The sequence below is a fragment of the Cricetulus griseus genome (genome assembly GCF_003668045.3).
Source record: "Cricetulus griseus strain 17A/GY chromosome 1 unlocalized genomic scaffold, alternate assembly CriGri-PICRH-1.0 chr1_0, whole genome shotgun sequence".
Lineage (NCBI taxonomy): Eukaryota > Metazoa > Chordata > Mammalia > Rodentia > Cricetidae > Cricetulus > Cricetulus griseus.
Genome location: NW_023276806.1, coordinates 120,417,769 through 120,434,703, shown reverse-complemented (window position 1 = coordinate 120,434,703; position 16,935 = coordinate 120,417,769). Strand labels below are relative to the sequence as shown.

The following is a 16,935-nucleotide window of genomic DNA, read 5'->3' as shown; positions in this document are numbered from 1 at the left end:
CTGAGCCTCCTCCCACCCCTTCTCTTGCGCTTGGATGGTAGAGGACACATTGCACATGGTATTCTTCTGTGTGCTGAAGACACTTTGTGAACCTGAAACATGCATTTCTGGGAAATGTTCCCTTTGAAGAATTTGAGAAAGCCATCCTTTGGGGATCCACAGTGCAGCCACAGGAGGGCAACAGAAAGAAAAAATGGCCCTCCTGAGCAGGCAAGGTGCTCAGGTGTCAGGGGTTCCACTGAGATCTTTGGGGAGAAACACTGAGCTCCTACGGCATACTGGGAAGCTGGGAACTTAATTACTTCTGACTCTGGATAATTGCTTGGAACTTTCAGCAAGGACACACATGCCCCATCCATAAATCCTGGCTAAAGTCCACAGTAACTGGCTGCCCTGATCGCTGGTGTGATATCTGCCCCCGAGCCCTCCCTGCTCCCAGACCTTTTTATCATAGAGTTTATCTAGGAGGAAATTGGGGCTTTCTGGGGGAAATAACTTCCTGCAGATGTCATTCCCCTTTATTCCTTTCAGTATTCTGTGTAATGTTGTGTTCCCTGTGTGAAAATGTTTCCATGCACATAATAACTAGTGTATGTTACCTTATGTGTGTGTTGTTTGTGATTTGACTTTTGAACTTCATTGTATTGATATACTGAGACTGATTTGTGTTTGGTTGACCCCTGTGTTCACAGGATGGACTTTTTTTTTTTCCATTTTAAGGCCATATTTCAAAATATGTGTTTGCTTTTCTTTTATGTTGTCATTTTATCCGTGAATTCATCTCTTTTGTTTGGCAGGTCAAAAAAATTCCAGTCATTTATTGAGAGCTGCTTGGTGAAGAATCACAGCCAGCGACCAGCCACAGAACAACTGATGAAGCATCCATTTATACGAGACCAACCTAATGAGAGACAGGTCCGCATTCAGCTCAAGGACCATATTGACAGGACAAAGAAGAAGCGAGGAGAAAAGGGTTAGTTGCACATTTGTATTTCAGAGAAGGAAACAAAAGATAGAGTATTATTCTCTCACATGAGAGACTGCCTTGTTAGGCCACAACCTTGGGCATCAGTGCAATGAAATCACATTGGAAGCAAATCTCCATGGAAAAAATAGATCCACAAGCAACAGTTGCTCTTCTAGGCACCAAACACAGCCATGTTGAGTAAGACTATGAAGCACTTTAAATGACAAATGATTTATCTTAATTCAAATGAATATTCAGATTTCAAAAAGTGACATCTACACATCAGACAACATACAGAATTCATCTAGCTGACATTTTTCTGTATTGACAGTTTTCAGCATTTATGTTTCTGTGCTCCAAGACTTGTTTCTAATTCAGTTATGTAGAAGTCAGAAAAGAATTTCTTACAGTGTCAATAATAGAAAGGCTCATTAGGTTGCCAGGCTGGCAGCATGGCATCAGATTTTGAGTGGAAGGTCCTTGAGTGCACTTCTGTATTTTGTAGATGCACAAATTCCTCTCCCATGGCCGTCTCTGTGCCATGGGAAGTACAGGAGCCAAGATTTGAGACATTGGGACCATGCCCAAGTTGTTGGAATGGTGGCTTACAGTTGCATGTTCTGGTGCAGGGCTGATGGCCAGCTGAACATAAGGTAGGGAGGAAGGGAGGCTTGGGGTATGACAAGGAGGACTAGGAAGGATAAGCAGTAAGAACTCACTGGTTGGGGAGCAGGAGGCATTAGGAGTAAGAGGCAGTTTCAAGATAGAAGGATAACCATTAGGAGTGTGGTGAGGGAAAACAGAGTAGAAGACCAGACAGAGGCTAGAGTAGGTGAGTGATTTTCCTTGCTTCCCTCTTCTCCACCCATTCCCCTGTCTTTAGTATAAAGGATAGCAGATGGTAGCAGACAATACAAGATGGAAGTCATTCACTTCGTGTGTTTTGCTTCTTTGGCTTTATGATAACACTGCAGCAGAAACTTGTGTGAGCAGAGGCCTGGTAGTGGGGTGTTAAACAGACTGAATTGACAGGTGACATTAGTAGAAGACCAACGAGAAAGGGGACTCTTCAGCAACCCTTCAAGCAGAGGCCCCTTCTTCATCAGCTAGTTTCAAAGACTCTGGAAGAATTCAGTTAGCTGAGACTCTGAAATGGGAGGTCATGAGGCCTCCATCTCCAATGTTATGGGATAAGATGTTCATGAGGTCCTAAAGAGCTTGGAGACCACCAGCCCAGCAGGAGCTACTAGACTGGAAGAGACAGCTGTAGGTTGATGTCAGAAAGGTCTAGATCTCTGACTTTTCAACTGCTCTTTGTCATTGTGATCTTGGACCATGCCATGAATATTGAAAATTTCAATATTCAAAATAGAATTTGAGAGTGTTATGTCAAACATACAACCATTAGATGCCCCCTGCTTTAAGAGGGAATTGTATTATACTCTAGATATACTGAGTAGGTCAAATGTTCTGACTGCTTTAAATTCAGATTCTGGGTTCACATTCCAACTGTGACTCTTATCACCCCTATTTTCTCATGTCTAAAAAAGGACTAGGGAACCACAATGACACAATAGCTTCTTGCCTAGCATCAGTGCAAAGACTAAAGAAGATAATATCTGTAAAATGCTTAATACTGTATCAAGTAGTTAAACTTTGATATGTACTCTTAGTCTATTCTTTATTGACCCATCACTTTTTGGAACTATTCAAGGGACCTTCTGAGGAGCCAATGAATAAAAATGAGAAAATTTGTGTTTTAGGTTATTTTCAAATTTTGGTGCCACAAATACGGAAATGTAATGTAGAAATTGTGGTTCCCTTATGATTGGAAGGCTACCCTCAGTATATTCATTCTCTGTAGTGTGAAAGTGCAGGAGTCTTGGGACTAAGTATATGAAAGGGCTGTGACAAAATAAAAGGATTTGGGATTACTGTTTGGGCGTAAATCCACAGAATCACAGTTCTGATCTTATTTTTGCCTATTCCCAAAGAAGGGTATTGGATCAGGAAAGCTCTCTTTCCATTTGCTCAATCTGAATAAATGATTTGTCTTGATCTCTCATGTTCTAGAAATATCTATTGATTCATATTTTGCTTTGTGTATGGAAGTGTCTATCCCTGCATGAGTTTGTGAGCACCATCTTATGCAGTGCTCATGGAGGCCAGAAGAGGGCATTAAATCCCCTGGAAATGGAGTTTCAGATGGTTGTGAGCTATTCATTGTAGGTGATGGGAACCAAACCCAGGTCCTCTGCAAGAGCAGAGCATGCTCTTAGTTGATGAAACATTTCTTCACACATTAAAAATACTAATAAGGTGTATTTTATTTGAATGTATGAGTGTTCTGCTTTCATGTATGTGTGAACACCACTTATGTGTATGGATATCACCTGCAGAGGCTAGAAGAGAGCATTAGGGTTAGCGTTAGACACATGTGGGTCTTGTGATGAACCCTGGTCCTGTAGAAGGTGGTCTTAACCACTAAGCCACGCTTCCAGCTCCAATCTCATTTTTTTAACCTTTTCCATTAAATCTTTTTATGACTAGATTTTGGTAGAATTGAAGTTTTATTTTTTTTTTTACTGATTTATATAATCCTGTAGTGCAAAGGCAGTCAAGCTCAGCTCTGATAAATATTAAAATCAAGGAAACTGACAGTTAAAGTTTTATTTTAGAAAATAGAAGCGATTGGAATAATTGTGTGCTTCTTTTGTTCACTATAGTTTCCTCTATTAGGTAAAAAAGTTCTGTGTTACTTTGAACTCTCTGTTTTTCCATTTTGAGAACACATTGGTTTTGTATGAGTTATAGACACTCTACTGCAGATTCTTTTTTTATTTGAATTAGAAACAAGATTGTTTTACATGTCAATCCCAGTTCCCTCTCCCTCCCCTCCTCCCCTACAACCCCCCCAACTAAACCCCTACCTATCATATATCCTTTCTGCTCCCCCTGAAGGGTGAGGCCTTCCATAGGGTGTCATCAGAGTCTATCGTGTCCTTTGGGATAGGGCCTAGGCCCACCCCCGTTCTACTGCAGATTCTTTACTTTTGGTGAAATCATTCTTTAAAAATAGGTAGCCTGAAAATTTCGTGCTCACATAAATGTATGATGTTTATGTATGACTTTATACAATACACTTGAACTCATCACACTGGTTTCCTTCATTGTCTCTCTAATATCTACATAGATTTTTAGCCAATCTGGTTTTCTCATACCAGCAAATTTTGGCACCAGGAAATACAGCAAAATTTTGATTCCAGTCCTGTTGAAGGGATGCACAAATGTCTTCATGCTAGTAATTAATAACCCACATCTATAAACGAGTGACCGTCCAGTGACATCTTCTTTTGATTCAAGGCTTCTCTGAGAGCTTTTCATCATCTGTTGAAAAGTACTGAGCACAGCATATGAGGATCTGGGAGTCACTGTTCCCCTGGTGGCCTTGGTCTCACCATCTGGGAGTCACTGTTGCACTGGTAGCCTTGGTCTCACCATCTGAGAGTCACTGTTCTCCTGGTGGCCTTGGTCCCACCATCTACTTTTTCCACATCCAGACACCTAGCTTCCAGGGAGTCACTGTTGCTTGAACATGTAACACTGCCAGCCTCAGTGGGGGTGTATCATTCACAATGTCATTTTCCTATCCTTCCAGCTGCTGCCAGCAAAAGGGCCACTGGCCTTCCAAGACCTAGCTCACTACCTCCTCAATGCCTCACTGCTTCTACTCCTCCATTCTGAGCAAGGAGAGAAAGCTGCTCCCCACTCTCGCTCCCCATTGCCTTTTGTGTGCTTCTGCTCAGGGTGTAATGTGTTGGGGGAGACACTGGTTTTCACATTGAAACATATCAATATTGAATTCTAAATAGACCTTTTACTAATATAAAGGCATTGCTAATTTGTAATCTGATTACTTCCCTTATTTCAGAGAATTATTATCACAAGTAAATGAGAGAACAAATATGAAATATTTAACACTAGTTGCTTACATGTGAGATTCCTACCAAACATTCATTTCTTTTCTTTATAGCCATGGAAATGACAATTGTACATTACCTTTTATGTCTTTCTCATTATATTTTGATCATGTCTAAAGCAAATATTTGATCTTATTATTACACAACTTGTTTATTATTTTACTGAATTAAATGAATGTTGCAGGTAAATTAATCACATTTACCTATTTTTTTTTTTTTTTGAAATCAGGAGTGGGATTAAATTTAGGACTACCCGCACATCACATGTTCTAAGTTTTTAGTATAGGTTAGTATGGAGACCATGTGTTTCTATCAAATAGGACATATTGTACATGCTTCTGTGTAGTGCACTCTCCTGTGTTGGCTCATGCCAGCATTGCCACACACAGGTGAATCTGCATTGCTCTGTGAAGTTAGGGCAGCTTCGGTATCCCTAGGCAGGGAGAATTTGCAGCTCCATCGCCTTATGGGATTGGGGCCACAGATGAGGTCCATTGACCACAGTTCTGTGGCTCATGAAAGTTTATGAAACAGAGGGGTGATCTGTTCTGAGCAGCAGCAGCAGCTTTTACACTAACAGTCTGTGCTCTCTTTCCAGACGAGACTGAGTATGAATACAGCGGAAGTGAGGAGGAAGAGGAAGAGAACGACTCCGGGGAACCCAGGTATGTGGAAGAAGGCTGGGACTGTGGACTGCCACCATCTGGGCCAGACTTGCTTGAAATGCACTCTCCTTTTGATTTATTGCTCTGTCTAAAAGAATGCACCAGGAGTTAATGTAGTGCCCACATACATACTCATTAATGTGTGAAATTGTCCCTAGGCAGACTCTTGTAAAAAAAAACGTGCAAATCAGCATATTCTTTATCTTGTCTGCCAAGATGTATGGCCTGTATTCACGACCTTGTTTCCTCACACATGGAGATATAGAGTGGGAAGGAAGCAATTATCTGGCTAATGCAGTGCTGAAAGTATTTAAAATACTTTGGGGAGAGCTAACTGACATTTTCAGATTGAAGTCATTCAGTTTCTTATGTCATCACTCTGGGAGGCCCTTTCAGGTGGCCATGGTCCCTGCCATGTGCCTTGATATTTCACACAGACCAACCCTGAAAGAGGTGATTCTAAAAAAAAAAAAAAAAAAAAAAAAAATTGAATTGTCCTCTAGAGGTGAACCATGGCAGAAATGTTCACATCATTCCTGTTGTCCCCCACCCCCGGCCATGGAACCCAGTGCTCTTTAATGCCATTTTCTCCACATTGGGAGGCTTGCTTGATTTTGAGCCCAGCTTTCTTCCCATCTGTATGTATGGGTAGTTGAGGCTGGTGTGCTCATGGCGTGGGAATTTTTCTGTGGTCAAAGGATTCCATGGACAACAGCAGCTCTGTGTATCCCATGGACCATGCACTGTTAATTGTGGAGAAAATGCACAAGCAGCAAGGTCGCTAGACATATGGGTCCATGCCCTCCAGCATTCCAAGGTATCTAGCCCTCAGATTTCAGTATAAGGACCAGTTGCTGTCTCGATGACACAGTGTCCTGTTCTGCTGAGGGACCATGCTGCAGGAATGAACTAGACACAGCAATTTCCTCCTTCCTTCCTTCCTTCCTTCCTTCCTTCCTTCCTTCCTTCCTTCCTTTCTTCCTTCCTTCCTGTGTGTGGTTAGCACATGTGTATACATGTGAAGGCTATCCTAGTTTGCTGTGTTGTTGCTGTGATAAACACTAGCCAAAAGCAACTTTAGGAGGGAAGGGTTTACTCTGCCTTGGTCTCTTTTTAAGTCAGCAGTTCTCAACCTGTTGGTGGTGACCGCCTTGGTGATCACATATCAGATATCTTACACATCAAATGTCTACATTACAATTCATAACAGCAAAATTACAGTTATGAAGTAGCAAAGACTTCATTTTTATGATTGGGGGTCAGCATCACATGAGCAACTGTGTTAGGGTTGCAGCATTAGGAAGGTTGAGAACCAGTGTTTTAAGTCAACTTAAACCTGACAACCTTGGTTCTTGTTAAGCTACCCTAAGAGGTCAGGACTGAGCTCACAGGGCCATTAGTTTTTCTCTTATCTGCTACAAGATTTCCAATAGTTAAAGACTGAAGGAGAATTTTTTTCTTCCATCAGAACATGTTAGCTGCATAAAGACAATAGCTGTCAAACAGTGGCATGCAATATGAGCATCTCTAGAGCAAAGGACCCTAGTCCCTGCTTGCAGAGACACCACACTCTGCTTCCAGCCCAGCTGGCTGTGTCAGGCCTCTGACTTTTCTTTGAAGAAACGAAAAACCCAGTCTTCCCAAGACTTTGTGTGTGTCAGGGGTCACTTGGTGAGCCAGCAGTTGTAATTATAACATGTCATTATATCATGGGGAAGATTATGCACCAAGTCCCATTTTTTGAACATGTTTAATTGGTCTTCTTGAAATCCTAAAACATAGAAAGAGATGATGGTTTTTCCCATTTTAGACATGAGACAACAGCTCAAGGATGTCACCAGGTCACACACAAAGTTAGTAATTGAGTCATTAATATAACCGAGGTCTCCTGGTATTAGTCCAATATCAGTGGAGATTAATGAGGCATCCTTGTGTATATGTGATATTGGGTTCCCAACCTTTGCTCATAGCATGTGACTTGTGTGTATAAGCAGCACCATTTAGAAGTTGCTTTAGAATTTTACACAAGACACTGAGTTGTAGAGGAGGTTCACAGGAGACTCCCATCCCAACTTCCCAAGGAATGCCCTCACACAGATTCGAGCAACTCACCGAAACCAAACTGATACACTTGTCAACTGTCAACAACCTGCCCCTCATCCTGAAACCTTCATCCCATTTCTTGCCACCACTGTCACCAGCAGCCCAAGTGGAACTGCAAATCATCCTTCACCCTGCACATTAGATCTTTCCAAGAGCTTCATTAATTCTATCCCCAAATACTTCTTTGAGGTTCATCCCATTGCTCCTTGCTGGGTCAAGCCTCCGACATGAAACATTGTTGGCTTCGTTTTCTCTCCTATACCATGCAGATGAAGCCAATGGCCCTCTCATGTTATGACTCAGCCAACAGCCTTTGTAGGCATGGCTCCCGTGTCCACATATTTCTCTGATGGCCTGTCTCTGACCACTCTTGTGCCACACTCCTTGCTGCCTCTGCCCCTGGAGGACAGGCCAGACAGCAGTTCTAGAACAACACCAGCTTGTTTCCACCAAGGACTAATTTTGCTTTCCCTTCTGCCTGGAGTAGCCTTCCTCTCTATCAACTCTCACCTCCCTGGAGTAGTCCTCTTGATAACCCCATTTGGAACAGAGTCCTAATCCTTACCTCAGCTCCTTACCACTGTAAGTTTTAACCCTTATGTTTTAGTTTTGGTTTCTATTTCTGTGAAGAGATACCATGACTGTGACAACTTTTATAAAGGAAACACATTTCATTGAGTTGGCTTCCAGTTTCAGAGGTTTAGTCCATTATCATCATGGTGGGACATGGTGGTATGAATGCAAACCATGGAACAGGAACTGAAAGTCCTATATCTTGCACAGGCAGTAGGAAGTAATGTTTGTCATTGGTTGTAGCTTGAGCATAGGAGACCTCAAAGCCCACCAGCATAGTGACACACATCCTCCAATAAGGCCACACCTACTCCAACAAGGCCACACCTCCCATTAGTGCCACTCCCATTGGGGGTCATATTCTTTCAAACCACCACACCTTTAAACTACCATTTCTGTCTTTTCTATGAATGTCTGTTATTTTATTTCTAATAATTTGCCTGTCTTTATCACAAGAAAGTAACTCTAGAAGGAGAATATATTTGTCTGTTACAGGAGTTTTCTGGATTTTTATCTTCTTAGAGGAAAGAATTCAGTAGAGAAACACAGTTCAAGCTGAAGTTTACTTGACAAAACAAAGCAAACACTCTGACGAGAGTTTAGAGTGGGCTATCCCAAAAGGGGGTTTCAGCACTGTGGGTTCCATCTTGTGGAGTTTAAAGAATTTCTTAGGAATATCTATAAGGGAGATGGTATATTCATGGGGCAAAGTGAGGCTTTTTTATTCTCAAATCATGGTGGACCAAGTCTTCCTTTCACAGTATTTCTTCCTACAATCCTCTAGAAAACCCCACTGAGGGGTGTCAAGCATATAATGTAAATGACATCACACTGAAGCTGAGGTCTGTGCTATTGCACATGGGTGGGAAAATCTCCTGGCACCTTAACTTTGGATATTGCAGTATAATCTTTCAGCAGTCTGCAGGGTATTCAACCACAAAGGGACATTCTGATCACCATATGCCTATGATATTGGTGAGTGGCTATGGGATTTTTGGAGGTGGCATATTCATGTCAATGCACATGTGTGTGTCGTTGTGGGTGAGGCGGACATGGGCTCCATCCTCCAGAAGTCAACCTTGGGTTTTTTGTTTTGTTTTGTTTTCTGTTTTTGTTTTTTGAGACATGGTCTCCTTTAGACCTAGAGCTTGCAAAGCAGGCCAAGCTAGCTGGCAAACGAACCCCAGGAACCCACCTGTCTGCACCTCATATTTAGCTCCTTTTGGAGACTAACCAGGATTCATTATTGGAATGTTCATAGTGTCAGGCAGTTAAGTGAGGCTGATTTGGGAAATCTGGGGCCTATGTTTCACAACAGCCCATCCAGTTAACAATCAAGAATGGGAATGAGCTGCTGTTCAGAACTCCCTACTCTGAGCTCCAACCCCCATTTCTATTTTCTATCTAGTATCTACCTGATGCAATCTCCCTACAGCCTGTCCCAGTACCTGACCCATAACAGCAATGAGGAATTGTATGTCCAGTGGATTTATTTTAGGCAGAAACTTTTACCAAACTTTAAGGGAGTCATTCTCAGCCTTCCTAACACTGTGACCCTTTAATACGGCCCCCATGTTGTGGTGACCGCCAACCATAAAGTTATTTTCCTTGCTACTTCAAAACTGTAATTTTGCTACTGTTATTAATCATAATGTAAAAATCTGATATGCAACCCCCATGAAAGGGTCATTTGACCCCCAAAGGGCTGTGACCCACAGGTGGAGAACCACTTATGCAACAGGCTAGGTTTAAACAAATCTCCGGGAGCCATCCTCCCTCTCCCTGATAGGTTGACTTAAAGAACCAGAAATCATAACTTTCAGTTGGTCTCCTGCAGTTAGATTGGCATTGGAAAGCCTGAGACCACCAGTAATAACACTGAAGTTCATGTCCTCTATATACACGTGGGCGCGCGCGCGCGCGCGCACACACACACACACACACACACACACACACACACACACACACACGGATACTCACATGCATTTGCATGCACACATACACTTCAATGTTGTGGGAATTCTTTCTGCCAGTAGCTTTGGGTACCAGCCTTAGGGCATGGCCTGCAGTGCTACATGAAGACTGAAAAAGCCAGAGCAAGAGAGAACACACTTCCTCTTCCAGATTTTTCAGTCCTCAGGTAGCAACGCAGGCCACGCCCTAAGGCCAGTACCCCAAAGCTATTGGTGGAAGAGTTCCTACAACACTTCCCCCTTTTGTCTAAATACCTACTATATTAAACACAATCCAGGACTCAGTCTCCTGAGATACAGTCCCAAGCATGTGCTTTGTGGCTAGAACCATGCCCTTCAACACAGGTATATTGAGACAAGCATTGACTGCACAAACTTGGCCTGCGATCTTGGCTCATTGTCAACCTAGTCTTAAGCATTGTTTCTCCTGGCCCATTACATCTTCTCCTGAGCAGTATGACCTCTGCCTGTTGGGCCTTGGGGTAAGCTATCAAGGAGGTGCATGAAGGACATCTGGTCCTGTGAATAAAGTAAGACCCCTCTTGCTCTATTGCTGTCTTGCTCTGTGTGTGTGTGTGTGTGTGTGTGTGTGTGTGTGTGTGTGTGTGTGAGAGAGAGAGAGAGAGAGAGAGAGAGAGAGAGAGAGAGCATGTACACACACATGTATTTTGTGTGTGTGTGTGTGTGTGTGTGTGTGTGTGTGTGTGTGTGTGTGTTCGCACATGTGTGCATGTCTAGAGATCAGAGAACAACCTCTGGTGTTGGGCTTTCCTTCCACCATCTTGGAGACAGAGTCTCTCATTGTTGGTGGCTATGTACACCAGGCTATCTGGCCTCCAAACTTCTGGAATTCTCCTCTCGCAGCCTCACATCTTCCCAAATGGACGTAGTGTTACAGACATTTATGATATTGGACCCAGCTTTCTTTGTAGGCTCTGGGAATATGAACTCAGGCTCATGGTGGTATAGCAAGCTCTTTAACCATTGAGCCATCTCCGTAGCCCCTGCTAGATATTCGTATATGTGGAGATAAGCTTACCTATGGCTTAGAGCTTGCACATGCATTAAAATCTTATGAAGCACATCTTTGCCATGCACTGGGGAGGGAGTGGTGTGGACAGATTAGAGGAGGGTATGATATTCCTTTTGGGATAGGGACAGCGTATGTATGCGATAGCCATTTTGAAAAGGGGGCTAAGCACTGTTCTCTTGTGTTCATGCCCAGAACCCACAGTTGCAATGACCCTCATCACACACAGTTCTTTTCTGTCCACAGCTCCATTCTCAACCTACCAGGAGAGTCAACACTGCGGCGGGACTTCCTGAGACTACAGCTGGCCAACAAGGAGCGCTCAGAGGCCCTGCGACGACAACAACTGGAGCAGCAGCAGCGGGAGAATGAGGAACACAAGAGGCAGCTACTGGCTGAGCGCCAGAAGCGCATTGAGGAGCAGAAAGAGCAGAGACGGAGGCTGGAGGAGGTGAGTACCACGGGGGCCACTGCAGCCTCCTCAGGGTTGGTGCTGCCTGGTCCATACACATGCTTTTTGACCACATCTTACAAAAACCACTTCTCTCACTCTCAGAATGGGGCCATGGCTTCCATCCCTCCATCCATCTGCCCCTGCTAGGCTTTCCTTGACCATCCCTCTTCTTGTTAGCATGTTCTACTGCCTGTCTCTATTGACCTGCTCTGACCAACTTCAGACATTCTATATACTGTTCCAGTTCCCCATTGGAAAGGACATGGGATTCTTTTCTCCCCTGGTCTTCTCTAGTGCCTGAAATAGCATGCAACATATATTAGACACCTCGGGAATATTTGTGGAATGAGTAAATTAACATGCAAATTAGTGAGTCAAGGACTAAGAGGTGAAAGACAAGCACTAACTAAACCTCGGTGAACAGGAAGGTAATCAAATGCCAAGGAAAGCAGACCCTGTGTCTTGATTCTCTCATGGCAACAGAAGCCATGTTCCTCATGCTTCCTTCCTGCCCAGGATACATCCTGCCGCTGGCAGGCAAGACCTGCTTTTAGTGTCAGATGTTGCTGCCGTCTGGACCAGAAACCTCATCACTCATCATGGTCTCTTGGACGTTATGTCCCAATACAAGGCTCTCACTCTTGTAAACTCTAAATCTTGATCTAATTCTCTTTCCTGGAATTTCAGCCACAATTCTGAGCATTCCTTCTGCCAGATAAATGGGACCCTCCTGGCGAACAGGAGCAGAGATAGTTTATTCATTGGGGAAACTGGGAGGCAAACAAGAGGGTCCCTAACTGTATGGGAGCAGGGTGGTAATGTTAAGTGTTTCCAAAATTCCAGTTTGCTCCTTGCTCTTGAGTTCCCTGATTTTGTTTTTTAAATTGGCCCACTAGAGAGTGAGAGGTTTGGGACTACATGATCAGATCACTTTTTTGACAGCCCATCATGGTTCAGATTCCCTCATTTAAGTCTATGAGGACTTCAGGTCACTTTTCAGTCAATCCTGGCAACCTCATTAAGACCCTAGGACATGATTTCAGACCTTCAACAATAATCCTCTACATTTACAGTGATTTGCTTATTGAGTAAGTGACTTCTACATACAAGCTACCAGGCAGCAAGTTGCTTATGTGTGCAATCCTGTATATCATTTTCTCCCCTGAAGTGCATGTGGTTTTTATTTCTTCATTTTCCCTCCCTTGTCCATGCTATGAGATAGCTGAGATTTCTACCGTTATTTATCAAGTGGCTAAGGGATCATTTCTAGCGATTGTGAGGCACTGACCACATGACATTTAACAAGGAGTGAATATGAGCAAAATACATGATAAAGTATAAATATAAAATGCAAGTAATGACAGCCATTATTTTGTGTGCCTATCTTTTAAGTTTTTAAAATTAAGAAGAAAAGAAATGAAAAACAAGAAAGGCTGTGAGTGAGGAAGGACAGTGACTACACGGCATGGTTGCACGCTGGTCTCTCTGATCACGTGTCTGTGTGAGGATTCCCTGAGACAGTATAATAGGTGTGAACCCGAGCCCTGAGTTCTGATCCTCAGAGGTGGAGCTTTCGAGCTCTGTGTGTGAGTAGCGATCGGGACATCATGTAAAGTATACCCACCACATGAGGGGTGTAAAGTCCCTGCTATCTTCTGTTCTGAGGGTGGTGGATAGAGGCCCTGTAGCGGGGCATAGGTAAGTGTACATGTGAAGTAGAGAAGTGACCTCTGATTACCCCCAGACACAGACCAAAAGTCTTAGATTCTGACAGCTGTGCCGAGCTATCACTGCCTGCAACCACCCAGCCAAGGGCCACAGTTTCCTTTAATCTCTCAGACCTCTGGAACACCGTAGACTCTGCTCCTTGGACTCAAGACCTCATCCAGCTGGCTGGATCAAACCTGTGCTGAGTACTCCCTATATAATGTCTGTCCTGCTCTCCTTGGTGGGTCATTTCCCAGGTTCCTGCTTCGGGTGGTGGGGGTGGGGGAGTCACAATCTCCATTACTTTGGCTGCATTTGGTTACTGGTTCATTATCATTAGTTTTAGGCTAAAAGCACTGACTATGTAGCCCTAGAAAATCCACACTACCAAGATCATAAGCATTTAAAGTTCACAAGATTCTTACCATGTGGAGAGAAGATGTGGCTATGTACATATTTTAAATGTTTGTGTGTATATATATGTGTTCATATGTATGTTTATATGGGAGTGCACATGCTCGTACATGCATGTGCTCATGTGTGCATGTATGTACAGGTCAGGATAGAACCTCAAATGTCATTCTTCAGGTGCTGTCCATCTTCTTCCTGGTGATGGGTTTTCACACTGACCTGAAACTTGCTAAGTAGGCTAGATTGGCTGGCCAGGAAACCCTGGAGGCCTTCCTGTCTCCACCTACCCAGTGCTGGCTTTACAAATATGCATGTAGACACCCAACATTTTTATGTGAGTTCTGGGGATTAAACTCGGATCCTCTTGCTTGTAGCAAGCACTTTCCTCACTGAGCTATCTCTCCAAACACATTTTGTTTTTCTGTTTGTGTATTTATTTGTTTGTTTAATACATGAACTCTTGGCTGTTGGACCCAGCTACTTCCTGGAAAGTAGCTCAAAGTGAAACCCATGTTTCAAGCTCAGGGACCTCGATACAGAGTCTGTGTTTCATATCACTGTTTCTTGTATCGTAGCCCTGGCCTGTATCTATCTCTGTGGTGTTTTGCCCTGCACAGCTGATGATCTCTGAGCCAAGGCAAAGCAGCTGTGCTCAGCTTTGAGTTCAGTTTCCTTCACACACCAGAGCTGCCGAGAGGCCTCCTGTGTTCTTCAGGGGCATTTATGGGGGCTTCTTCCATGACTATGAGTAGGACACTGTGTCCAGAGAGACACACCCTAAGGACCATGGCCTGAATAGAAGGTATCTGCATGCATGAGGGAGTGAACCCTCTGCTATGTGATGGTCAATGTGAACCTGGCTTCTCAGAAGAATTGGGAGCACGTGGATTTGGTCAATTACACTGGCTTTATCTTTTGGACCTTTCTCTTGTACTAGGTGTGTCCAACCAGCAACCCACAGACAGGCACATGAGGCCACGTGCAGCCCAGAATTTCTATGAATGTGGCCCAACCAACTTAGTTAAAACACTATTGGTTTTTGTGTGATTTTTCTCTTTTTGTGTGTGTCTGACTCTATTGTGGTGTGGTCAAGAATAAACTCTGTAGATGTCTCAATATCATGTCCTAATGGCAAATGCTATAGCTTAAGAGAAGAAAGCAAATTGTGGTATAATAAGTCTTGAACCTGAATAACAATAATCCTTGGCACACAGATGGCCCCCTCCTGTGTTCCTATCCTTATCTGTCATCCTAGCCTGTGGTAAACACTTGTGTCTCTGGTGGCCAGCACAGGAACTGGACTGCATGGACACACAGAAATTGTGAAAGTCTGCAGATCTGCTTAAGAATTTAGCTTCCTTTCAGTCATATGGGCTTTTGTGGGCACACTGGGAATTATATTCCCAATTCTGAATAAAAAAGGCCTTCTGGCTGCCTACCTAGTATCACAGGGATGGCTGCCTAGAGCTCTCATATTTTGTGACCTCAGATGTCAGCTCCCACCAGGAGTCCCTAAGGACACTTTCTGTGCCCTTTGCTTTTGACGTGGGCCTTCATGGATATGGCTAGGATCTAATCAGTGTTGGTAATTCTCAGAAGGACTTTGACCACAGCTGAATGTAGTCATGGATCTCCTTAGCCAAGGGGCATGGCCTGATGCTGATTAAATGGTGGTAACTAGACCAGTTTTGACCGGTAATACAGTAAAACATATAAGTAAGTTCCAGGAACTTTCTGAAACTCAGCCAAGGTGAGTCAGTTCATCACTGGTGACAAAACTATTTAGAGATCCTCTCCTGTTTTTTCTGGCTCACTAAGAATTTTTTATTACTCAGCTGGGACCAGCCCTACCCATGGCACTGTGCATCAGAATCAGATGGCCCTGGAGGTGCTATGACCTTGCTCTGGTAACAGACTAATGAATTGGGATCAGGTCCTTGATGATGACTGATCTTGCATAAGAATTTTAGAATAAGACCCGTGGTTTCTTTCAACTTGCTAGGAGTATTTTATACCTTCATTTTAATGGGAATACCTTTAAGTCATGAGAAGGGATCCAGCTGACCCTAGGAGCTGTTGCCTTCAGCCCCTCCCCTGCCCTCCTTCAGTTTTCACAGGGACATGAGCTTTCTGTCCCCATTAAAGTTGTCCTGAAGACAACCCAGGGAAATGGAGACTTAGATGTCAATGGCCATCAGGAGGACAGATCTTCCAAAGGACATAATACCACATCTGCAAGGAGACCTACCTGATACTTAGGTTTAGGGAACTTTTATATCTCTGTGCTACCCCACTTGCTGTCAGCCTGTGCTCGTGTCTGCTCATAGTGTTCACTTTTCTGTCAGGGTAAAAGGCCAGGATCACAGAGCCTACATCTATAGGAGACACTGGGACAAGCAGCTGTTCTTAGAGTCTAAATCATTTCTCCAAGGTGCTATCGCATCGTCCTCTCCCCACAACAGAGAAGGGAAGGTATGTATCTCTTGAAGAGCTCTGTGCTGGACCACCCTGCTGGCTCAGTGGGAAAACTGCCTGTTCCAAGTCTGATCACCCAAGATTGTTCCCTAGAACCCACATGGTAAATGGGGAGAACCAACTCCCACAATTAGCCTTTGACCTTAACACATGTACCATAGCACGACGATAGTCACACACTCATACACAAACAGATAAATTTTTTAAAAAAGTTATGTAGGAGCCATGTATTGAAGCTCCCCTTCAGACAATAAAAGTGAAAGACTATTGAGAAGGATGTAGTATTTCAGTCAACAACATCAACTAAAAGAAGCAGATATGATAGCCCACATCTATTATCTCAGTACTTGGGAGTCAGAGGCAGGAGTATTACTATGAGTGCAAGGCCAGCCTACAATGTATTTCAAAACTCTATCTCAAAACCAAAACACAAACCAGTCATCCGAAGCCCCTCGTGCTGCAAAGGCCAGGATCCCGGCTTTCCTTTTCACCATGTGACTCTGAATGCATTCTTTAGCTCTCTCCTCCTCAGTTTCCACACTTCTAAAACAGTAGCATCTCATGCAGCTACTAACCAAGCAACTCCCAGAAACCTCA

The 16,935-nt window shown here is 43.6% G+C and overlaps 1 protein-coding gene across 3 annotated transcripts in view; it reads left to right on the top strand.

Annotated features, from left to right (window-relative positions):
- The window catches only part of Tnik (TRAF2 and NCK interacting kinase), a 399,852-nt gene that overhangs the window by 296,018 nt on the left and 86,899 nt on the right, over window positions 1-16,935 (top strand). For all 3 annotated transcript variants that reach the window (XM_035451031.1, XM_035451029.1, XM_027392076.2), the window contains exons 10-12: window positions 798-973; window positions 5,546-5,612; window positions 11,538-11,742. In XM_035451031.1, the coding sequence (XP_035306922.1) occupies window positions 798-973; window positions 5,546-5,612; window positions 11,538-11,742 (448 nt within the window). The remainder of the gene's footprint in view (window positions 1-797; window positions 974-5,545; window positions 5,613-11,537; window positions 11,743-16,935) is intronic.